General features: G+C 40.4%; 1 protein-coding gene across 2 annotated transcripts in view; it reads left to right on the top strand.

Moving 5' to 3' along the window:
- ITGA8 (integrin subunit alpha 8) overlaps positions 1-23,363 on the top strand; it is a 125,974-nt gene extending 102,611 nt beyond the window's left edge. The window contains exons 28-30 of one of the 2 annotated variants that reach the window (XM_049798484.1): positions 6,118-6,219; positions 15,096-15,218; positions 16,462-23,363. In XM_049798484.1, coding sequence (XP_049654441.1) covers positions 6,118-6,219; positions 15,096-15,218; positions 16,462-16,548 — 312 coding nt within the window. In that variant the 3' untranslated portion in view covers positions 16,549-23,363. Of the gene's footprint in view, positions 1-6,117; positions 6,220-8,014; positions 8,400-15,095; positions 15,219-16,461 lie in introns of those variants that run through there. The other variant, XM_049798485.1, reaches the window with a different exon arrangement.
- Positions 23,364-25,153: the final 1,790 nt, after the last annotated feature.

The following is a 25,153-nucleotide window of genomic DNA, read 5'->3' as shown; positions in this document are numbered from 1 at the left end:
CCAAAAGTTTTGTTCCTCCTACCATCAGTCTAGCTCCTGGTGGGCCAGATTTGTCCCTGCATTTTAGTCTGCTCTCTGATTAGGATGCCTCTATATGCCTTAGAGATGCTTTGGGGAGACTTCAGGTCTTTGCTTGAGCTTCCTTCAGAAACCACCAGCATTCCACTGGAGCGTGGAGACCTCTTCTTCAAATTGTCCAAGATTTTCCCGCACTTCCCACATTATTTCTGTTTGTCTCAATTGTACTTAGGGCAACACTGCACTGAATATTTGTCGGGAACACTTTCCTTCATTTCTGGATGCTTCTGTGTCTCACAACTGTTGAAGAAAACAAAGGCTTCTGTTCAAAAATCTATTTGTAAAACAGAAGTGTGGAGAGAGAGAGAAGCTTCAATAAATACACCAGCAGGGATCTACCACCCAAGCAACACAGGGGATGGCCATGTTTTGCCTACTTACAGGGATATTGGCAAAATACCGTCTCAGTGACACATGCAAAAGCAGACTCTTCTTGTTCTAACACAAGGGGAACCTCAAAAGGCCAAAGTAGCTAGGGCTGGGCTCCTTACTGTTGGTCATTAGGCACTGACATTCACAAATACCAAATTCCTTCTTCCCCTTCCTCTGAGCCATAATGAAGTCCTCAGCTTGAATTGCAAACCACAGGTCCTGCTGCTTCCAGTAAACACTGCATATTTAAACATCTGCAATTTAAAAAATTATATGGTGAAGAAAAGCTGTTTCTCACAAATGACTTGAGAATTATAAACAAGGCTGTAGGAGAGACAGCTGCCTGTATCTCCAAGGTGTTGGTACAAGTAAAAATCCTGTTTGCAACTGACATTGACCACAGTCATTGTTTTAAAGCCCTTTGCCACAAACACATAATTCTGTGAATGCAGGAAAATACTCTCTAGTCTTTTATATTCTCCATTCCTGTAAAGCAATGGAGATGTGCAGCATTTCTGGGAGCCTAATGAGGGGTCAAGGAGAGTTGATAGCTGTGGGCACAACCCAAGGCTATTAACCCCAGCCAAGCATTAATCCACAGGAAGTACCCTCTTCTGATGTTCTTATTGCTGATATAAGCTGAAAATGAAATAAGCCATATATAGTAGGTGAAAAGATTTTTTTTCCACAAGTGCTGTGTTTCCTCTATATGATGTTTCAAGAGAATTAATGCCTTTACTGTATCTTAGCCAATCAGGCTGCAGGTCTAATGTCTACTTCTTTAATAATATAATATATTCTGCTCTCTCCATTAGAGATTACTTTTATAAGTCATATAAATCATATCTGGAATCCTGCTTAATATGAATTGCTTAGAATTGAAAACAAGGCTTTTTTTCAGGCTTTTTTCTGAATGCAAATCATTGCACAACTACAGAAACATGCTGGGACTTTGTGTGAGAAGTCTAGTGCTGTAGAATAAAAGATGAAGAATGGCTTGAGTCTGAAAATGGAAAATAATTAGTGTGATAAGGAAAAATTATTCTTCTGAAGACCATCTCATCATAGATGTTCAGTACCATGAATATGCATAAAACATACTTCTTTTGCCAAGTCCAATATTAAATCTGTCTCATTTTTCATTTCAAACACTGTTGATAGAAAAGGTAGTTCCTTTTCATTAGATGCCATCTATCTTAAGGAGCTGATTTGACTATCCCTGTGTAGTCATTTGAGGCTGTATTCTTTGTATTGCTCATTCCTAATATAAGCCCCAAGGAGAGGGTAAATGTTCTGATAATAAACATTCAGCTGCTTTCAGTATTTTAAAAGAACAAAATTATGGCATAGCCAAATGAGTTCCAAAAGGCAATAAATGTGTTGGCTTCATGTCACCAGTAAACACTCACATATTTGAAGAGAAAACTAGTCCTTCAAAAAGAAGACAGAATGGACAAGGCAAATACCAGAACTACAACCCTGGATCCCAAGAGAGCAGCCTTCAGACTTTTCAGGGATCTGCATGGAAGAACTCCATGGGAGGTGATGCTGAAGAAAAGAGGAGTCCAAGGAGAACTAGTGATTCCCCAGGATCACGTCCTTTAAGCTCAAGAACTGTCCATCCTGACATGCAGGAAGTCAAGGAAAGGTGGCATGAGGCCTGCATGGATGAACAAGGAGCTCCTTGGTAAAACTCAGATGTAGAAAGGAAACAGAAAAGAGGTAGAAGCAGAGTCAGTTGACCAAGTGCAGAGGCTGGGTGGGGAATATAGAGACAGTGTCTAAGCATGCAGGGACAGAGTTAGGAAAGTAAAAGCCCACCAGGAGCTGAGCCTAGCAAGGGACTTCAAGGAGGCTTCTGTAAGTATATCAGCAGCAAAAGGAAGGCTAGGGAAAATATGGGTCTTCTGCTGAATGGGACATAGAAAAGGCTGGCTTACTCAGTGCCTACTTCACTTTGGTCTTTACTGGTAAAATCTGCATGCAGTAATCCGAGGCTTCTGCGACCAGAGAGAAAACCTGCAGCAATCAACATTACCTTCACTGGAGGAATATCAGGTTAGGGGAACATTTAAACAAACTGGACGTACAAAAGCCCAAGGGACCTGATGGGATACATGTACAAGTGTTTAGGCAGCTGGCCAATGTCAATGTGAGACCACTTTCAGTTATCTTTGAATGGTCTTGGTGATCGGTGGAAATTCCTGAGGACTGGAAGAAAGCAAATGTCACACCTATCTTTGAGAAGGAGGATCCAGAGAACTACAGGCCAGTCAGCCTCATTTCAATCCCGGAGAAGGTGATGGAGAAAAAAAATCTGGAAGCCATTTGCAAACATCTGAAGGACAAGAAGGTGATTGGGAGTTGTCACTGTGGATTTATGAAGGGGAAATCATGCTTGATCAACCTGATAGCTTTCTGCAATGACATAAATGAGGTTCGTCTTGGTGGACGAGGGGAGAGCAGTCATTGTTTTTTATCTTGATTTTAGGAAGGTTTTTGACATTGTCAAAGTGAATGAAGATAGGTGGACAGAGAGGTGGATTCAAAACTGACTGAACTGCCAGGCTTAAAGTGTTGTGATCAGCAGCATGAAGACCAGCTGGAGGTCCATCACTAACAGTGTACCCCAGGGGTCAATACTGGGGCCAATACTGTTTAACATCATTAATGACTTGGATAATGGGACTGAGTACACTTTCAGCAAGTTTTCAAATGACAGAAAAGCGGAAGGGGGGGTTGATACACTACATGGTTGTACTGCCCTTCAGAGGGACCTTGACAGGCTGGAGAAGTGGGTTGGCAGAGATTCCATGAGGTGTGACAAAGGGAAATGCAAAGTCCTGTACCACAGGAGGAATAACCGTATGCACCAATACAGGCTGGGGGCCAACCAGCTGGAAAGCAGTCTTCTAGCAAAGGATCTCAGGGTCCCGGCGGACAGCAAGTTGAACATGAGCCCACTGTGTGTGCCCTTGCAGCAAAGAAAGTTGACAGCCTCTTGGGCTGCATTAGGAACAGTGTTGCCAGCAGGTAGAGGGAGGTGACTCTTCCTCTCTACTCAGCACTGGTGAGACAGATCTGGAGTGCTGTGTGCAGAACTGGCCTCCCTGGAACAAGCGAGACACGGACTGGAGCAAGTCCAGCCAAGGGTCACAACGGTGATTAAGGGCTTGGATGATCTGATATACAAGGAGAGGCTGAGAGAGATGGGACTGTTCAGTCTGGAGAAGAGAAGGCTCAGGCAGGGTCTTACCAGTGTGTATAAACATCTGATAGGAAGGAGTAAAGAAGACAGAGCCAGGCTCTTCTCAATGATATCCAGTAACAGGACAAGGAGGAAGAAGCACATATTGAAATACAGGAAATTCTATTTAAACATAACAAAAAAAAATTTTTACTGTGAGAGTAGTCAAACACTGAAATAGGTTGCTCCTAGAGTTTGTGGGGTCTCCATTCTTGGACATATTCAAAACCCAACTGGACATGGCCCTGAGTATACTGCTCCAGTTGACCCTGCTCTGAGCATGTGGTTGGAGTAGACAATCTCCAGAGGCGCCTTCCAACCTCAGCAGTTCTGTGAAAATTTTGAGCTGGGCCATGGTCATCCAGCTGCATCCAAGTTGGCTCCCAGGTTTGGGTTATGCTTATTTCAGGTCATTTTCACAAACAATCCTTTCTCCATCAGTGAAGGAAAGAAACAGTAGCCCACATTATCATGGGGTCTTCTTACCTCAGTCTGCTCTACAAAACATCTGAAAGGGGAGAAGCAATTCTTAGAGAGGATTTATGCCTTTGATGCAACAGGAAATTGCAGAGAAAAACACCACCTAGCAGGGAGGAAAAGATGTTGAGTAATCACATAGGAACCAAGTCTTGTCAATGGAACAGAACTCCTAAATGTGCGAGAAGTAGAAGGAAGGACAAAGAGTTTTGCAGAAGGGGATTTAGGAAGTGACAGCGACATTCCAAATACACTGGACTGTAAGAAGCTGGTGCCAAAATGAAAGATTGCTTTACTTACAAGGTTTTGTCTTTCTGTAAATCAGTAGTCAAATACTGTGTTGAATTCTGGTCATCATGTTTCAGAAAGGATTGAGACAGGTAGCAAAAACAATTAAGGGCTTCAAAAATACTGTCATACAAAAGATAAAAATTGTTTACCTCAAGGAGTCTAATGTAAAGGGATATAATGATACTCGTAACTCCTAGCTCTGTGGATTCCAGTGGATATATTAGCACTTATCTAATGCTTTTCAAAGCATATCGGAGCACTTTTGAAGGAGATCCATATCATGACCCCAGCTTTACATGGAATGGGATACATAAGTCGCATGTAGTGTCATCAGCTGCAGAGATGGAATTAGAAACAGGTTTGACATCCAGAAGAGCATGGAAACCGCTCAGCGGTCCTTCCTTGGGATAAAAATAAGAAAAAAGAGGACATAGTTGACTGCAGGGTCTTTTGTCTGTAACAAATTACATTCAGTGAAATTGAAACGTGTCAAATTCAAAGTGAACTGAAAGATTTACTTGATACCTGATGTACTTAGCCTTCAAAACTAACTCCAGTTAGATATCAATGATGCCAAGAGCTCAACAGTATTCAAAATATGTGTGTGGAAAATATTTGTATCCATTATAGTAAATGATGCAACCATTAAGACTCTTGTAAGGGACATGCACTTTCACATGTCAGCACTTATGCCAGTTCATAACAGATTTAGGCACATATTTTTCCAGTGGACATACTAGCACTTAACTATCATTTCAAGGCAGTTTGCACAGAGTGGGAGAATATTGCCAAGGTCAGAACAGCACAATAAGACACACAGTTGGTCAGATGTAGTGTGCCTGTGACTAGCTGGCTTCCAAATGAGGTGAAAGAACTAATTAAAAGTCACAGCATGAGCTATATGATGTAACAGTTTTTAATCATTCTGAAGCAGGGAAGGTAATGCCTAATCTAATCAAATAATATTTTATAAATACAAGCAAGTTTAAATGAAACACAGAGAACTGACAGAGATACATATTGTTTTGTCTGCACATCTTTGGATTTGTTGAGGTGACTAATGAGAACTATATAAATATTTTACTAGGCAGCCAGTTAAACAATGACTGCTTTGCATTCCTGTTGCAGTTGCAGAATGTATTAAAAAAGCAAGGTGAGTTCTGGGGTTTTTGAGCTCTACTGCAATAGGAAGTCAATCACACTCTAAGTGAAGTGCAAAGATGTTTGTTCCTTTTGTTGTTGTTTGACGGGAAGGCACAGCCATTCCTTCAATGCCATCAGGGAGCTCTACCAGCCTGGTCTCAACATAGACCTGGAAATCTCAAGATACCTGTGTTTGTTGTTGGGCTTGGTGAGCAGAGGCAAGGTTTTAAAACATAGATACCCCATAAACCTCCCCCCTGCTTCAAACTCACCAGTCTCCTATTTCAGAGAGAAATATGAGAAACAACTGTATGTGTCTTTCTGCATATCTAACCCTTCCTCCCTATTTGAACACATGGTCTTTGTATTTCAGCTTTATGCTGTATTATTGGACACATACAGGTCCCAGGATTGCTGTACTCTTTACCAAAAGAAACCATCTTTGCCTTAGGAAATGCTTTTCAGTATAAACATGGTTTTTAATAATTTCATTTTTTATATAATTTCAGAGAAAGAATGATCTCTATACTCTTTCTTCCAATGTGTCCTTCGAAGTTAAGAGCATGCCATATAAAGTGCAACCAGCAAAGCTCCCCGAGGGAAGCATAGCAGTAAGTAACTGAAAATGATATCTTTGTGTGAAGCACATGTATTTGGTCATTCTGATCACAGCTGTGAAAGTTTTTATAAATAAAAATATTGAGATCAGTCTTTCCTGTCTTTCTAGTGTAAATTCCTGAAATAATACCTAAAGGAAATACCTTTATTGCTTTCTGTGGAAGTTGCTGATATATGATACTAATTCCATTTTTAAATAATTTCTTGCTGCATTAATGTGCAGACTGCTTTATGGCAATCAGGATTGATTTTTCACCTAGAAGAAAACAAAAAAACTGTGAAAGCAAGTGTCTAATTACCTTTTTTGGGGTAAAAAAAATCTGGAGGAAATTTTTGTGCAAAATCCAAAATCTTGTTTTTGTCAGGTTTAGAGATCTCACCCTTCTCCCAGTCAGCAGTTCTCCCACACAAGCTTATGGCAACTTCTCTCTTATCTGTATTAAGCTTCTTTGATACCCTGATTTTCAGAAAGGTCTGCATGCCTCTTTAGGTTTCCACCTCACAGCACATCAGGTGCAAGGTACAAAATTACCTGGTAATCCCTACAGAGTGGTAGATAGATACTAAAGTACTTGCCTTATTTGCACAGCAAGATTTGTATGGCCCTGGATTATTATATGAAAAATTAATCTTGGAGGCATAAGTTTGATTTGATTCTTTGCTGGTGCCAAAACATTGAGGCCCCACCTCGAGTACTGTGTTCAGTTTTGGGCCCCTCACTACAAGAAAGACATTGAGGTGCTGGAGCGTGTCCAGAGAAGGACAACCAAGTTGGTGAGGGGCCTGGAGCACAAGTCTTACAAGGAGCAGCTGAGGGAACTGGGGCTGTTTAGTCTGGAGAAAAGGAGGCTGAGGGGAGGAGACCTTATCACTCTCTACAACTACCTGAAAGGGGTTTGTAGTGAGGTGGGTGCTGGTCTCTTCTGTCAGGTGGCTGGAGATAGGACAAGAGGAAATGGCCTCAAGTTGAGGCAGGGGAGATTTAGGTTAGATATTAGGAAAATTTTTTTTACTGAGAGGGTTGTCAAACATTGGAATGGGCTGCCCAGGAAAGTGGTTGAGTCACCATCCCTGGAGATATTCAAAAAGCGAGTGGACAGGGTACTTCAGGACATGGTTTAGTGGGCATGGTTGATGGTTGGACTCGATGATCTTGAAGGTCTTTTCCAACCTAAATCATTCTACGATTCTATGATTGAGTTTGGGGAGCAATTTAAAGTAATTTGCTTCTTACGGTGTATAATACCATGGTTAAAATTCACTCTATTTCATCATTACTGATATAAATAAGTAAAATATGAGTGCAAAATTTGATTCTAGTATAAGAGTAATCTGAAATTTGAAGGCTTATTGTTCTCATCTTTATAAAGACTTATCATTTACAGTCCTTCTTTTAAAAGGTAAGCTCAGTACAAACTTTTCCAAGTTAAATCATGGTGCAAATACATTAGATCAGTCTGTTGAGATGTGATAGTAGGGAACAGAGTATTTTCTTATATGCAAAACTAACATACTAATACATTTTACAGCTTACTTTGAATATATTTTAGAGGATACAGGCTATAAAATTTTGTTTTGAACAAGGACAGATTGAATGGTTGATTGATACTTGCTCTGGCAAGACACAAGGTGAAATCTTCGTCCTGTACACACAGTGACTCCAACCTCTAACATCAGGACTACCATGATTTCACCAGAAAGATTTGATGCTTAATGCAGTATTCATCCAGAAAGGTTCAAAGGCTCCAAGCTGACAGATATACTCAGGCTCTTTTTATTTTCTTGCAGCATGTGTTCCATACCAGAAACACATGTTGTGCAGAACTCTGTAGTGGTGCCTTCATCTGGACTGAAGTGCTTTACCCCAGGTGATAGCCTGCTGTTCTCAACAAGTGTCAGATGATCTACCAAATGATCAGATAAGCATTTTATTCTCTTACTCCAGCCAGTATAATGCTTGTTATTTGCTGCAGATGATTTACAGCAAAATGCCTGTAATGGCAACTGTAAAATGTTGAAAAATGATAGTGCTTTTATGTCGTTTCATATCTGGACATGGCAGTGGATGCTTGCCAGCTCTACAGCTTGATGTGTTATATGCACAAGCTCTTTTGATGTTCTACTTGCAGGAAGAAATATTTGCTTGAAGTTGGGCAATGCTTAATATTTTTGCTCCTTCTGAAAAAGATCACTGGTTGTGTTTTAAAAGTTTTCAAAGATTTATTTGAAAGTTTATGGTTTTCTTTCAGACAATGCAAGGGTGGAAGTGGAATAAAGTTTTTTAATATTTTAAAACTAATTGTCCAAAGTAAATATCTAATAATCAGCTAACACTTTACAGTTTATATAGTGAAGATAATATATTCTAAAAGAACAGAACATATGTCCTTCATTTAACTCATACAATGCTGGGTTCCAATTATGCAGGCTGATAATGTACATTTAATTTTAATGGCATGAATAATCCCATACACATTGGTAACCTACACAGTCATGCAGTCATATTTGCAGCTCTGAGGTCTTTATTTCCATCATCATGGAATATGAACAGAGGGTCATGATACATAGGTGTGTGAAAGGTTATGGAAATGTAAGAAAATCTGAATCTTTTCTAGTAAAACATTAGAGTGAAAATGGCATCAAACAGAAAATTAGCTTGGAACTTAGTGGAGCTTAAAGCAAAATCCACTGATGTCAATAAATTTTTTTCTATTAATCTTAATAGGCTTGGAATTACAACTATATATTGTACAACTAGTTGTATTTCCTTGCTAACAGCTGTACCATTCAAGGGAAAATTGTCATTTTTTCTTAGAGGTATTATTATGGTAAATAATACTATCCCACTTAATGAATTTCATGTGCAAGGTGAAAGTACTTTTTATAATAAAAAGGACAGAGTTAGAATAAGCAGTAATTTGTTCCATTTTAATTTCTGAGTCTTGAGCCAGTTTCAGAGTTTAATAAAATATGACTGCTTTTCTTAAATGTTTGATAGGACCTTTAGAGGGGATGCCTTTAGTCTAAACTGTTTGACTAGTGTCCTACAGTGAGTAAATACTGGTTTCAAACTAAGGCTTATAACTCTTTTTTTTAGCTATTACACAGTGATAGTACTTTCATTTAAAATGTGCTTATATTCCTTATGAATTATATTTGCACAAACATTTGTAATGTGTAAACATAAATGTCAATATTAATTATGATTCCAAGCTCAAGGGAGCTTTTGAGCATTTTTTCAGAGCATACAAGAACATCATGTTGCAAAGGTTGGATGGGAACGTGTAGGAGTAGTAAAGAGTTCCTGTTTCTCAGTCTCTGTAAGCAAAATGACTAAAGATTAGAGGAAGGTCATCATGGACAGTAAAAGCGGTAGCATTAGAATAATAATCAAGTTAGCTATCGTTTCTTAAAGTAGCAAATTAAATTATGGAGAAGTTATTTTTAATTTTTAAAGTGTCTTTTAAAGGACAAGAGGGAAAAAATAGCTTTGTGAGAATCCCACTAACAGGCACTGAATTCTGACCGTAGGTGCTGGATGTTTGAACTAGTAAAACCTAATTCCCATCTATGCACAAGGGACTGCCAATGAACCAGCACCTTATCACATACGCTCCTATCTGCGTTATGCTACCTTCAAGTGGAATCAAAGACAATTTTGAAGCTACGTTGAGTAGCACCAAGATCAGGACCGAAATGCGAACTGTACAAAAAATCAGTGGCAAAAAACCTAATATTTCTTTTATCTGCTTACAATGTACTTAACTGTGGCATATTTTAAAAGAGGAAAATAAAAGCCCCCCTACAGAAATACTTTCATGAGCAACAAGTGACTTTCATGGAACCACAACAGCAATTCTGAAGTTAAGACTATCAGACAACATCTGTACTAAAACCAGCTTGGATTTTATTTCCAACAGCAGACAAAGGCTCTGTCTGTAACTCTCTGGTTGGCTTCACCCTCATCTCAGTGCTTGAGCCAGATGGCATTCCTTGTCGCCCCTTTGCGTACAAAAGGTACGAGACGTTCAGCACTGTGAAAGGTCAAAAGTCAGATGGCTCCTCTCAAGTCTGTGAGGTGTGCTTTTCACCAGCCTAACAAAGAAGCAACCACTATTTGCAGTGTTCAGTATAAGAAAGACTTCTAGTCCTGAACGGAGAGGAAAGCCAATATGCATCTAAAGTACAGTGCCAACAGGTAACACTTGTGTAAAAATTCCACTTCTTTATATTGGCCACCTTAGATGAAAACAGATAAATCCCCCCCAAAACATTCTTTGGCTCTGATCCTGCAGTACTAAACCTACCACATGGAGAAGAACAGAAATCCAAGCTGAATAATGCAAAGTTGTCTTAAATCAAAATCATATGTAAAACACTTGTGGACAGCATGGGGTGGAGGAGGGACAGTCTTCTGTGGAAATGGTGAAATGAGGCAGGCAAAACTGAAGGGATGCTTTGTTTCTTTCTCCCCCTCCGGCCTCTGCCTCAGCTCTGTGGGTGTTCAGGATTTGCAGTGTCAAACTGTTCACCAGGAATTGCATTAGTAGCCCTGTAAGTCTTTGTATAGAGTGTGAAAGGACGCAGCCCAGGGGTGTTATATTCTACTGGTAATGCACACAGGCAGGAGTGAGACTGACAACTACATATAATCCCCTGCTCAGAAATTAAATCTCAAGCACTTAGCACAACCCTTCCCTTGCTTTCAAAAACCTCAGACAAAGAAGGATTCATGTGAAAAGGGTGTGGGTGCAGCAAGATGGTTTTAAGATTTTAGCAGGCAAATATTTCATTAGCCATTGGCCTCACTCCTGCTACAAGAGAAGAGAGATGTGGCAGTTTTGCAGCAGCATTCTGCTTGATACAAGATAGACCTAATTTCTGCTGTTCATTTTACTCATTGATGATAATCTAAGGATTATAAACATGATGCACTGCACTTCTGTAAGATCACAGTTTCTTGTTTATATTTCAACATCTGTCACGGTCCAGCTGAGCTACTGAAATTACACTGTAAAGTGCACTCTACTGTCTGTAAAGGCAGAACAATGGAAGAAGGAAGAGAGGATTATGAACCCATGCAGTACAAGCAAGGCTGAGTACTGCTATACCACTCATAATTGGTTACAGTGTGTCCTCAGGAAGACTCAGATGTCCTTACCTGGATCCATGCTGATAGGTGCTCTGTTGGTATCACAAGAAGAGTTAGGTTGCCTTACTGTTTTCGCAGCCTAAGAGGAAAGAAAATACAACACACAAATGCAGCAAACATCTAGGAAGTGGTACATAAAAGAAGACATGGAATGGCTACATAAGTAGTTGCATACACTACTATCAGCTTTATCCAAAGCCTAATGAAATAAACTGTTGCCACTGATTTCAGTAGGATCTCAAACATGCTTTGAGATCTGGATTGATGCCACCTAATTTTGAACAGTGAACTGGAGCACATTAAAAGTCTAGTTGCTGTGCTCCTGTGCAATCAGTAGGAAGCCCTATGAGCTATTCAGATCCTAGATAACATGAGGCAGCAGCTTAGTTCACCCCTGTCTGAGAGCACCTGTGGTGCTGAAGCAGTTGCCTTTGGATGAAAGCGGACTTGGTGCCCAAGGAGACAGATGTGGTTCAGTCAAATACAATCTTAAGAAATCTGTAAACAAAAAAATCCTTCCTACAGAAGTACTTGCCCACTCTGATAATTTCCATGTTCAGGGTGTACAATTTCAGTAGACTGTCTCTCTACCAACCCATCCATAGCTGGCCAGCAGCTTGCTAGAGTCTTTTTGTTCTGGTTTGCTGATGTTGTACAGTCCAGCCCAGAGCAGTGATGCTGACTCCATTTCCTGTTGCATTTATCTCAGTCACATTATGCCACCTAGGAATTTGGCTCAAGCTATCAATACCAGAAATGGCTAAATCAATTTTTTGCAAGCAAATGGGTCTTCCCTCGGGTTTGATCTTACTGTAAAATGGCATCAGTCGTTTTGTCAAACTTGAGAGGACAGAAAGCGCTGCTTGGGTTTGCTTTTTGCTCTTGTTTACAAATATTTGTTAAGATGATTTTGGTAAGTGATCTATCACTTTACTGCTCCAGCTCCACAGCAACATGCTTAGACAAGTGATAGTGTTAGAACAGAAACTGTAGTGAAGCTCAAACCTTACATAAGTAAGGTACGTACACTGTGTGTTGATAGTGTCAGATCCTTTTCAAATAATAATGAAAAAAATTATAACTTCTTGCGTGTATCACCACAGACTTTGCCAACAGAGGAAGAACACAGTGTAGATGAGCTGCAGTTTTTTTAATCAATCTCAGTTTTTGCTGTCGTGGGGCCTATTGAATTTTCATCAGCACTTCCCAACTTTTGTGCTATATGGGATCAGTCTTCAAGGCTTGCCTCAGGGAAGCACTCATGAGGATTTTGAAGCGGTAGAAGGGAGATGCTTGCTTTCTTGGACAGCGGAGCTCATTGCTTGCTACAGGCTTTGTGCAGCCCATAATGACTCCATCCCTTCGGATTTCCCTGGCCAGATAAGCCTTTTACTTGCATTCCTCTTTTTCCTTAACTGGCTTTTCTCTGGGAGAAATCTCTGCAAACAGTTCAGGTGACCTTTTTACTGCTCTGAGACACAAGGAGAGCCATTCAAAAACATTTTGTCCTTACTAAATGAGCACTGCTCTTGCTGAATCTAATGATGCAGAGAGGCTATGAAGTTCTGCAGTGGTTAAGAAGCAACCAAAAGAGGAAGCTTGGGAGGGGAATGGTATCCCTGCAGTGGCATAGTGGATCACTTGATCACACCAGCAAGGTATCTGTTGGGATCCAGGGGCAGCATTTCGTGGGGTTTTTTACTAATTCTGTTTAGCTTGAATTTATTCTTTGTATGTGCTATCTTTTTGAAGTCTTTTAGAGTAATAACTATTTACAGCTGCACCAGAGAAGTATATTAGCTGAATGTGTTTGTTAGATCAACAATGATATGGCCAGTACTGCAAGCACTTAATGTTCAGGTTACAGGTCAGTGTTAAAGTGCTAACCCCAGAAGGATTGGGCAGTGTCTCAGAATTTTCTGTGTAACGCTCAGTGTAAGCTTTGGTAGAAGGCAAGTGGTAGCCCACATAGAAAGTTTGTCCCTAATTTCAACTATGATCTGTGTCCCATAACAGTGAGGGATACTATAAAAAAAATACATGCATCAGTAGACCTGATCTACTAGCATCTTTCTAAGCGCTGTGTCAGAGTAGGGGACAGTTGGCTGCACAGATGAAGTTAGTGGAAAGGACTATTCCAAAATGTCTTCCAATAAAGCGTGACAGTAGCTGGGAGACAGATCTGCTGGTGCTTGCAGAATGAAAAGTCTAGGAAAGTATGCTGATCATGAGAAAGACTGAGAGAGGAAAGGGCTATATGTTGCAAAAAGGCTGAAATTTGCCATCTTCAAGGAGAAAGGTGAGAGGCACAGAAATGGAATTAATTTTGAACTGGACTACAGAGTTGTGTCCAGTCTTCAAACTTAGGATGCTGCTTCATAAATTAACAGATTAGCATTGTGCTAAATTTCAGGTGCATCAACCAGTGAGTTAATAGCAAATAAAACAAGTAGAAAGAGAATTTGCAATGAGTGCAGATCAGGGTCTGGGCCAAGAAATTTATTAAGAAGAGTAGATTTTCTAGCTGTACCTCAAGCACTGAAGAGGAAGATCATTTGAGAGTTTGTGTAATCAGTTTGCTTTGCAAACCAATTTCATCTTGTCATGAAGAAAATAACTTCCATCTGTCACATACTTGCCCTCTTTAAGGGAGACTAGGAGTAAATGAGAGAGCTCCAACAGAAAACCCCAGAGAGAAATAACTTCCTAGGCTAACAATAAAGAGGAAAGTTTGACAAAATAAATTAAAACTAAAGGGAGATAATTGTGGCTGAGGAGCTAAGGAAACCTCAAAATCATTCCTTCCCACTTGGGAGCAGCAGGGAGAGTGCAAATATTCAATGACATTGATGAGGAGCCTTCCAAGCAGAGTCTGAGAGCATAGAATAAATTTGGTACAAGGCATGGAAGGGAGAGGGAGGAGGAGGTTACTTATGTGGATGGTCCCAGAAGGAGAAATACAGAAGGGTTATTACTACTCTTTGTCAAGATGAAGGTCTAAAGAGAGAAGTTTGCCAAGTCAATTAAAACCTGTGATAACTCATGTTATACACACCTGCTGCTTTCTGGAGCCTCAGACAATGAAAGAGAGCATTTCATGCTTGTTTCCCATTTAGGTAATAGTCCGTATGCTTGGCTTCTTTTAAGGAGCGTAACATCATACTGTGCATTAGGCTTTAGCACAAGGACAATGCACTCTGCTTGAGTTTAATTTTTGGACTGCTTAGCTAAAACGCAAGTCATAGGAAAAAAGTATACTGGTGTGTCAGCAGAAATTAAAATAAGAATAATGTAGCTGGTATCTATTGTGGTTTGAATTAAGAGCTTGGGCTGAAGTCAACCATTGTTTCACAGTAGTTCAGCATAAGTCAGTTATACTGGCCTAGGCTGTACCAGCATACATGGGAGCAGAACTTTGCTCCTTGAATCTTCTTGAAGCATTTGCACGGAAGAGTATTTTTTGCTACTCTGTATTAAGTGAAAATGATTCGTGTGTCTGATACGACAAGACTTTTGTGTATTTGTGAATTCCATTTCTAGTAATTATCATGAACAAGTGGAAAGGAACTTGCAGTAAATGAAGCTAACACGGGAGAATTCCAAGCAATGTGTATTTCTAATCTGCAAAATGCTATTGAAGTGAATGCTTATAACCTCTGTATTCTACTGTCAGATTTGCTTAACTTTTGTTCATTTAATGTATTCTTTTCATTTCAGATCAGAACATCTGTCATTTGGTCCACTCCAAATGTCTCCTTTGTAATCCCTTTATGGGTTATAATACTAGCAATACTTCTTGGGCTACTGGTATTAGCTATGTTGACCCTAGCTCTGTGGAAGGTATGTTGCATTATTACTGTTACTGTTGCCCTAAAAAAACCCTGAAAGATACTGGAAGATATTAACAGATAAGAAAAAGAAAGGCTGGAATTTTGTGATCTTTAACAGTTTGGAGCAAAAGCAACAATACACATGCCTTTTTTGTTTTCCATTTCTGACATGTTAGTGTCACTGACCTTTATGCAGGGAACTTGTTTTCAAAGTCCTCCTTTATTATTAAAGTCTGGTTATAAATGGGCATACAGAGTTTGACTCTGTTTCTCAAGACCTCTTTTGCAGGATGTTTAAGTTCAAAAAGAAGTTACTCTAACTTTGTTTTCTGTGAATACTTCAGGGATTTCCAGTTTTTGTCAGCATGTAACATCACTCCCAGCTTTGACAATTCATTTTTAGAAGATTTCCTTTTATATTAGTATGTTGTATCTTCTGTTTTTAAAGTTTTCTAGTTCTGTGTTGGTTGTTACACTCCCCTCACAAGTTTTAAGACAAGTTACTGCAAACTGCTGCATTACAGGGACCCAGTGTAGCTTTTGGATATCCTCTCAATTCCCATTTAAAAAAATAAAAATAATTTCTTAAGTTTAGCTGCCTAAAGGTTATGGGTCAGGTGTCCAGCCTATGCTAACTTTTCAGATTCACCTAGTCAGTTAACAACAACAGCAAAAAGCTATGTCTAAAACATGGGAGGATGAGAGGAATTACCTTTTGGTGGTACTCTACTTCAACGTCTTGTGAAGCCTACATGACTTTCAACCTTTCAACCAAATGGGTTACATTTAGGCAGTTAAAGTTAGGTGAGAGGAATGTCATCTTTAGTGATCTTTAGTCTATGTCACAACACTGTCCTGTGCACATTTCCCAACACATATTCCACCTCTGTTATTATTGCTATTTGTCAGTCTAAATACTTTTCTGAATGTCTTGCTGAACTGAAATTAACAGTTTTCTCATTAGAGTCAGCCAGTATCAGCATTCAGACCAACTTTACATCTCCTGCAAAGACATCTTTCATATAATTTGAATTTTTAAAGCTATACTTTGGAACTCAATGCCTTGTACCTAAAACTATCATTTTTCATAGGGAACGATTTGAATAGAAATAAAAAAATCTCCACAGTCTATCAGCCTGCCATAGATTGTATCCGACCTTTCAGGTTGACTCAGTGAAAAATCAAACTGCAGCTGAGTCTTCCTGTGGTTGTCTTACCATGACGCCTTTGTTTCTGTTGATTGTTTCCTACAGTGTGGCTTCTTTGACAGACCTAGACCTCCTCAAGATGACATGGCTGACAGGGAACAACTGACAAATAACAAGACTACTGATGCATAGAGGAAGAGTGACAGTTCATGTCAGAACCCTGCCTGAGTCTAGAAACACGATGAGGATTAAATGAAGGATTCCTTCCACCAGTTTTCCTTTTTACCTGCAAGTGACATGGTGTCATAATCTGATCTATGCAATGTTCTGAGAACATGCCACATGATGGTCATCCTTGCCAAAGAAAGCAGCTTTATCACTGCCTTACAAACATACTCACCACTGAACAGTAAGTTTATCCCGTATTCCAGTCAGTCTACATTTCAGCAGTTGCTTTTGAACACCTGTGGTATACTGAGATGCTTCCAGAACAAGCCCAAATCTCCCAAGGAGAGAACACCTGCATTGCTGTATTGTCTAGAAGATGGACCAGGACAAAACTTCTGAACGCTACTGTATCATGCAGAATACCTTTGAAACCTCCCTAAGAATAAGAACTTTTATGAAATTATGGCTCAGGGAGACAAGCAATATATCAGTACTGTGAAAGTACTTCTGAAAAACAAAGGTAGTCTATAAAGAACTTTATACATGGGGCACAATTATTTATTTTTCCACCTTTTCAGGATAAGTATCTGATATAATCATCAACTTAGATTTTGAGAGAAGAAAGTAAAAAAATAGAAATCATGTACTTACCTTGCATGTAAATAGAAAAGTAAACCCATTGTACACACAGAACACATCCTTCTTGGCTACAAGGTGTTTTGCAAAGCAGAAGATTTATGCAACATTTACAAGATGATAAACAAGTACGTGTCGTATCTCTCAACCCAGAGCTGGCAGTATCACACCCAGATAACTAAATTCATGCATAGTGTAGAGCAGGGGATGAGTTACCCTGTCCTTGCATTGCTGATGACTGACACCTGTACAGCTGACACAGGATACAGTCATTTGTGAAACACTGATTTAAATTATCACAGCCACACTGGTGATACTGAGAAGGCTTGGGGGTTTTAGGCTAGGGTAAATTTTATTTGCCATTGCCATGTTACTTTGTTGAAATGGCCTCTTAAAACGGAATGGCTACTGCCATTGTATCTTCTGTTTAATTTGTGTCATAGACCGTAACACTGTTCACCTAAAGAAATCTTTGCTTTTGGGGGGGGTGTTTTGGTGGTTTTTTTAGTCTACAAGCTGGCAGCATATTTAAAGTGTTGATTTCAGCAAAGTTTAGGGCTGAATATAGTTATTTCTTAAGCAAAGTCTTGCAAGGAAGGTGGGCGAGATTTGTATTTATGCAGAAAAATAGGATGCCAGCCAGCCAAGCATGAACAAAAAGAAGGAAACATCTTTTCAGGTAAAGAGTAAAAATATATATTTAGGATTTTTTTTTTCTGGGTGAAGGATTCTGAAGAAGTGAGGCTTCATTCTTTCTGTTCTATCAGCAAATGGTCCTTATCTCAGCAGGCAGTCTAAGCTCAGATCTGTGCAAATTTGTGCCTGAAAGCTTGAGTCTTCCAGTGCTGCCTGTGAGCATGAAATTAGCTATATTGTGTAAACTTCAGGAGGGATTGTTCATCTTCTGAAACATACACCACACGTTCCTTCTCCTGAGCTCCTTTTCTTTCCAATCCATCTCAGCTTCTTAATTGGCAAATGGCCTCATCCATTCTGCCGCTTCTTGGCTTCTTTTAGGTAACTGCCCTTCTACTTCCTGAGACTTTCAGACAGGACTAGCTATGAGACATTGTCACTTCTGTCAGTCTGACAGGAGATTTTTACAGTTTTACCATTTCTTGCATGCAGACTGACCTGTGAAATCCAAGCAGGAGCTAGGAAACCTGAGCAGGTGTGTTCCATCTTCATATCTAAGGCAAATTTGCAAGAAGACCTTTATGAATTCTTTAGCTTATCAGACGCAGTGTGGCCATGAGACTTAATGAGAGGAGGAGACACATGCCTCAGAAAACAGGTGAAGCACCGTTGGATGGGGAGGCCTAACCACTTCCCAGTCCCACCAAAAACCGTTAACAGACCCCTTCCCCCAAATGGGAACCCTTGTAGGTTAGAGAGATCAGCTGATAAATACCACCACAAAGCAAGCGCGTCCCATATTTGCATACCTCTGTATACCATACATTCCAAGCAAAATCATCCTCCCATGAAAAAGACAGTGAGCTTCTAGCTTTTGTAAATATTGAATTGTTGTGTGTAGCAGCTTCTGAAATAAGATCAGCTAGCTCATTACAGTCATATCATCTACACAACTCTTACTCTGATGAAATAGCACCATGAGGAGATACTGAACATAGGATTTTTGTATGTGCAATACTTTATATTACTTATATACCTGAAGCATGTTTACACTGGCATTTGTGGTTGCTTTTTAAACTTTTGAATATACTGATTAATGATTACAATAAAGAAAAAAAAATAGGAAAGAAAATGAAAACAAACATAGCTCTGTTTAGTATTTGTTGCAATGTGTTTCCAATCCTGCCTTGCTCTGAGGATGGGACTAGGTGACCTAATAAGTTCTTTGCAGTTGTAACATCTATGGTTCACTTTTGAGCAATTACTCTCCATTTTAATGATGGGCAAAACATGTTCAGATACTAAATTTATACCAAAAAAACCCTCAGTGACTGCTGGGCTTGGCTGGAATCCATTGGCTGCAGCTGTGTAATGTCACTGGAACCCAAATTAGAGGCACATGATCTGACAAACAGTTACTTTGAGCAATACTTTGTTTTATATTTCTACATCCTTGTAGATTAAACTTCCCCCATGGAAATGTCTGGAGCCGTGTGCTGTTAAGGACTGTAGTCTTGGTCCCAGCATTTGTGGATAGCTTTGGCTGCAAACAGCTTTGCGAAGATTTCTGGGTTTCAGTGCTTGCCAGGAGTGTTTATCCCCTTGGGAGATTGCATCCTGTATGTGGTCACTAGCAGGCAGTCGACATAATCTTTCCCCCCCAGTATATTAGTAATGTACTACACGATAACCTCTGCCACATCCCTATATGACTGAACTTTTGTTTCAGTGACGTCAGCCTTTTAACGAGTTACTAAATGCAGCTTTCTGTAAAAGTAATTCAGCCTTGCACTTCCAAATGTATATGGTGAGCTGCTAATTGCTGAGAGCACAGGAGCAGTCTGGAGAGCAGAAAAAAACAGGAGATTACTTTATAAATTAAAGCCTTTTAAAACCGTTTATTGCTATGCCCACCGCAGCAGTCTAGTAAATAGAGACATTCATCTTTTATTTCACATGCTTCTTGCTGAGTTTGAGAGAGGCTGTCCAGTTATTTCATTCATGCAGCAGACTTTTTAAGAGTATCAAGTGTCAAGAGACATTCTGTTTTATGAAAATTTCAGAATTTACATAACAGGGACCAGTACATTTGAATATGTTGTCACTTATGGATTTAATCTTTAAAGGTATTTAGCAAATACAATTTTCATTTAACCACTGAGTTGTTAACAGGGATTTTTTCTTGTCACCATTCTGTAACTCATTTACAATTTTTTCCATCTTCTCCAACTTTTTTGCCCTGACAGCTTTTATGTGTTTCCCATAGTAGACATCTCTTGAAAATGGCACTGATTTTCTCTACCTTTTAGCTGTGGTTTTTCCATCCATTAGCAAGAAGTATCTTCTGGTAGGCATGGCATACATTAACTAAAAAGCCTTTTGGGAACCAACAAAACACCTAGTGACATGCAGGGAAAAGAAAGTCCCAACTGGCCATGGCCTATGGTATTCCACTACATTGTAGCAAACTTTTTTTTAATTAAATACCATCTGACACGCTGCCTTTAGGAATTGTTTATGAGTGAGTGTTTTATTTATGATTGTTGGCAAAGATCCATATTAAAATGTAGTGTAATGGTAGTGCCTCTTGACAATAAAAAGTCTTGAATTTAGCTTATGCAGGCGCCATGATGTGACACAGCAGGAATGCTTTTAATATTGAAGGACTGTTCATGTTTTGCCTGTATGTCGTATTTCAGGGGCATTTAACTATTCAAGATGCTACCCTACTGTACAGAGTGATTTTTAGAAAAGAAGAATGGAAGTAATTGTTCAACTCACTTTTCAGATGGTTTCATTTGTTTTCATCATGTTGGTCTACTTAACTGATGCACCACATTTCATTTGGTTATGTATTGTTCTTTGTTTCAGTAACGGTTTGTAAAGTGGACTTCAGCAACTCTTTCCAAAACTGGACTGCATCAGGCAGTATTGCTTTTCCAGAAGCAAGCTCAGGATAACAGCAGCAGAGCAGAATTCAGGATGCTATGTGAAATGGTCAGTGCATTGCAGGGGCTAGCTTACTTTTCAGCAGTTTACCCAAATTCATATTCAGAGTCACATTAACAAAACATCAACCTTAGATTCCTCATTTCTCCTGTCAAGGAGAGCCAGGGGGTGCCCTCTTTTGTCAGCATTGTAAAGACCAAATACCAAGCAATCCTCACAGCAAACCTGGGGAGGGAAGAGCACATTTTATACCTGCACAAGACAAGTAAAAGGCAACCAAAGCAAGTATATGGCAAAAGCACAAACAACATCTGTCTTCTGATGCTCTCCTGGTCATGAAGGTTAACATTTTCCCAGCAAAAGCAATCTGCCCACTTATCACATTAGACCAGCAGCACCAGAAAAGAATCTGAAGTTGGAAAAAGTTTCCATGAATCTCAGATCCTTTGTAGATATTTTACATTTTGAAGTATATATGATAGTTCTTGGCTCTTCAAATAGCCTTACTGATTTTTTTTGTTGGTTTTTAATATTTTAATAGCATATACAAAAAGTTAGGTCAGCACAGTAAAAGCTGGAAAAAAAAAAATTAAACTAACAATGAAGTCTCACAGGAGACCCAGGCTTAGATCTGGACTCATCTTTTCCATTTTTAGGCACAGAAGAGACATCAGGAGATGTCTCAGGTGTCTGCTGAGACTTGCAAGGGTGTAATGGCATTGTTATAAAAAACACTACCATGCCAACTAACATGAAAACCAGAAGATATTATTTTTAACGATCCAACAGTCTATCATTCCCTGCTATATGCCCTGCATACACGAACAGGCAGAACATGGGTAAATGGCACCATTAAACTAGGCAGTAGGATGAGACATTCACAGTTTGACTCAGTACACCAGAAAGAACCTTTCCTGTGGAGAATGACAAAGACTGAGTTTTCTCAGTGGCTAAAATTAGGAAAGATTTGTTTTTCTAGAGGAGAACACGACACCACGGAAGCACTGCCCTTCAAGCCCAATGGGTACAAGCACAAATGCAAGGTAGCTGGGCACAAGGGACTTAATATTAAGCAGTTAAGGGGGCTGCAGGATACTATGTTAACTATAAATGACCTAGAGGGAAGGGCTAGGAGGCTCTAGAGGAGAAATCAGACCTTTAAACACATAGATGTTACCACAGAGTAGATCAGAAACAACAAGAAGGTTGATTAGTAAGATGGATGGATTGGAAATAAGGCTCAGCTACAGCAGATGAGAAGTTGTGACCCCAGAAGATAACGAGACTAATGATCTATTACAGTGATATTTTTTTTCACAGTGACCAACTGATTAATTGCTTCTGCAAAGTTTGAGGAAGACCATTTCCTTAGTAATTAGATAACGAAAGGAAAAAATTTCTCTGCAGCTGTGACAGGACTATTGAGTTATCTGTGAATCCCTCTCATTCTTAAATGAAGGGCTGTATTCACTTCATTGACGTTGAGAGAAGGAAGGAGGTGGCAAAGACATGAGTCTTGAATTTGTTCCAGCATCTGCTAAAACCTTCTGGCTTCACTGCTGTTTCAAAGTGACTGTTCAGTATTTGCTGAGGCTATACAACATCTTTCACTGTAGTAGTACAGACTGTGCTGTCCAAAGGTAATCGACTTTTTTCCAAACCAGTAAAAACTAAATCTTTTGTGGAAACTTTACGTCTATGCCTGGCTTACACAGGAGACCTGAGGAGTAAAGTGGGGTTTAAGTGGGATTTTTTTTATTTATTTTTTTTATTTATCAAGCATTGTAACAGACATTAAGAAGCTTCTCTAAATGTATATATAGCTTCAGTCCTTATGTGCAGTTTTAAGTAGTTGAACTGAAGTAATTCTTTGCTAGCAGATGAAGGAGGCACAACTAAATCAGCAATGGAATTGAAGAGTTAATTGATAAAGTGAAGATGACAATGATCCTATTTAAGTTTGGCTGTAATGAATGTTTTGCTTTATATTTTTAAAGTATACTATTTCTTTAATTCTACATTTAATATATTATGGTACTAATGAAGCACTTAACTTAGACATTACTAACAGTGATATTTGTGTTTAATGTAACAAGATACTCGTTAACAGATAGATGAGGCAGGAACACAGAGTGAGAGGGAAGGACCATGTTCTTCCCTCCGTTGGGCTGCTCCAACTGCAGCTGTGGCTGACTGGGAATCTTCCACACTCTACAACAAGCAGCGACTCTCACAAGAGGGGAAAATCCTGGTACCGTAACAGTTCTCGGTCCTTTGGACAAACACCCTTTGCCTCGAACGTTTCTGGAGCATCTTGCTCTGCTCTGTTGGGTGCTGCTTGTTTAATATTATCTGCTCCATTGGCTCCTCCTCACTCAACTGGTTCAGATTGCAAAGAATCAATGCCATCTCCTTTCCATCTGCTTTTTGTTTAAAAAGCTGAGGATATCTCCTGTCTCACGAACATGTCTGCAACTTTTCAGTAATTCCCATATGACTTATGAGAATATGTTCTGCTTGATTTTGGGGGTGAAGGGGTGTTTAGTCTCCACTCTGCTTTTCTAATGCCCATATATACACAAAAAGTCAGTCCTATGGTATCTATTACAGATTATTTCACTAAGCAACCAGCCAAGTTTTTGTTCTGTAATTTAGTAGAACAAAGTAAGCCTGAACTTAACCCTCCAGCCATTTTAAGCAAACATCTGTGTGAAGCCATTAGGTTTCAAATACATTGACTCACTGCAATGTCTTTAAGAGCAAATCTTCCTGCAGAACATGTTGTGGACTCTTCAGCATCTTCGCTGCAGTTGGTATGCTATGTCAAGCATATACTGATCTTATGTAGATATTGTTTAGCTGGTTTTATTATCACAAAAATGCTTTTTCTGGAGAGTGGGAATGAAGTGCAGGAAAAAATGTGAGCTTTTTCAAGCATGCTCAGAAAGCTCAGCTGGTGAGCTTTTAACTACCATCCCCTCAATTTACCCCTCAAAGGGACCTCCTAAGCAGGTCTGCGGGGAAAAAGGGAGGTGGCAGCAAGGGCTGTGAGGACCACCGACGAGGAGCAGCGCCTGGAAAGACGTGGATTGGCTTCAGTGCATGGCATTGCCCCAGACCTCACATGGAAAGGGGCTTCCTTGGCTGCCAGAGGACTGAGGGGCTCTGTGCTTGGCCTCCCTGTTCCCTCCCTGCGCTCTCTTCCTCTGTCTCGGTCCACATGCCTTCACTCCTTCCTGCAGATGCGTGGCTTGCCCAGCCTCCATCCACCTCACAGCTCCTCCCTGGGCTTCCAGCTGTAAATCCCCCCCAGCCTCCCCACACGGCAACAGCAGCAGCTCCCCAGCTCTCTTTCCCCCACTCCTGACTGCAGTTGTTTCCCAGCCCTGTGCTGTGACATGACCCCAGCTGAGCACCACAGATCTCCCAAAGGCTGGTCTCGCCCCATGGCAATCCCCCACCTCCTCCCCAGGGAGGCTTGGGCAGACAGAGCCTAGCCCTCTCAGAGAAGGGAGAGCAACTGTGTAAATCTCACAGGGCTGCTGAGTGGTTGCATGAAGAACAGCTTGCAATGGCCGTGTCGTCACAGATACCCAAGCGCACATTGGGGATTGTGTCTCCCAAGTCACTCATATCCTGCTGTTTCACACACACATATGCCTTCTCAATGATAAACCATCTCTCTGTTCTTCTCTTGTTGCTCCATGTAACGTCTCTTGCCCCTTTTTCTTTCTGGGCTTCTCCCCTATGTCCCAGGACAATATCCTGGCCCGTTCCGTGCAGAGTGCCCCTCAAAACAACCTGTCCCAGTGACCTTGCCCTATCTGAGCTCTGCCTGTTCCTCTTGGCTGCTAAGGCAGGCCTGATCTCCAAAGGTGCCCATGTGGTATGTACCCTGGAGCTTTATCAGCAGCTTCCCCATCACCACCCCAGGCCCTACAGCTTCCTCTGGGGTGGCTGCTGTTGCCACCGTGCATCAGGGACATGGGAGGGAAGGGATGGCCTTGTGCTTGGGTGCTGGGCTGAACTTGGGCAAACACTGTCTGTTCATTGGCTTGGCCACAAGCTTCATGTAATTTTGGGCAAAGCACTTCATCCCTCACGTCCTCATTGGCAGCAGGGCCGCCAAAGAACAGTGCTAGATAAATCTTACAGATAATAAGCTCTTTGGGTGGAAACAAGGTCTCTCCTATTTCTCTAAGGCTGAAGCAAACTTACAATGCTCTTTCAATGCTGAATAATGTCAGCCTCCAGGGAGCAGTTGCTGCAAGTTCAAGTGCCTGTATTGGAGAAGCGTGTGACTGCTCCCTTTCTTTCCCCACAGACCCATGTAACCATATAAGGTTATTTTTTAGCTGCTTATGCCTGCTTTATTAGGGGCACCAGTTACAACTGGTGAAATAAAGTA

Source organism: Accipiter gentilis, chromosome 4 (genome assembly GCF_929443795.1).
Source record: "Accipiter gentilis chromosome 4, bAccGen1.1, whole genome shotgun sequence".
Classification (NCBI taxonomy): Eukaryota; Metazoa; Chordata; class Aves; order Accipitriformes; family Accipitridae; genus Astur; species Astur gentilis.
This window is presented reverse-complemented; position numbering and strand designations above follow the sequence as displayed.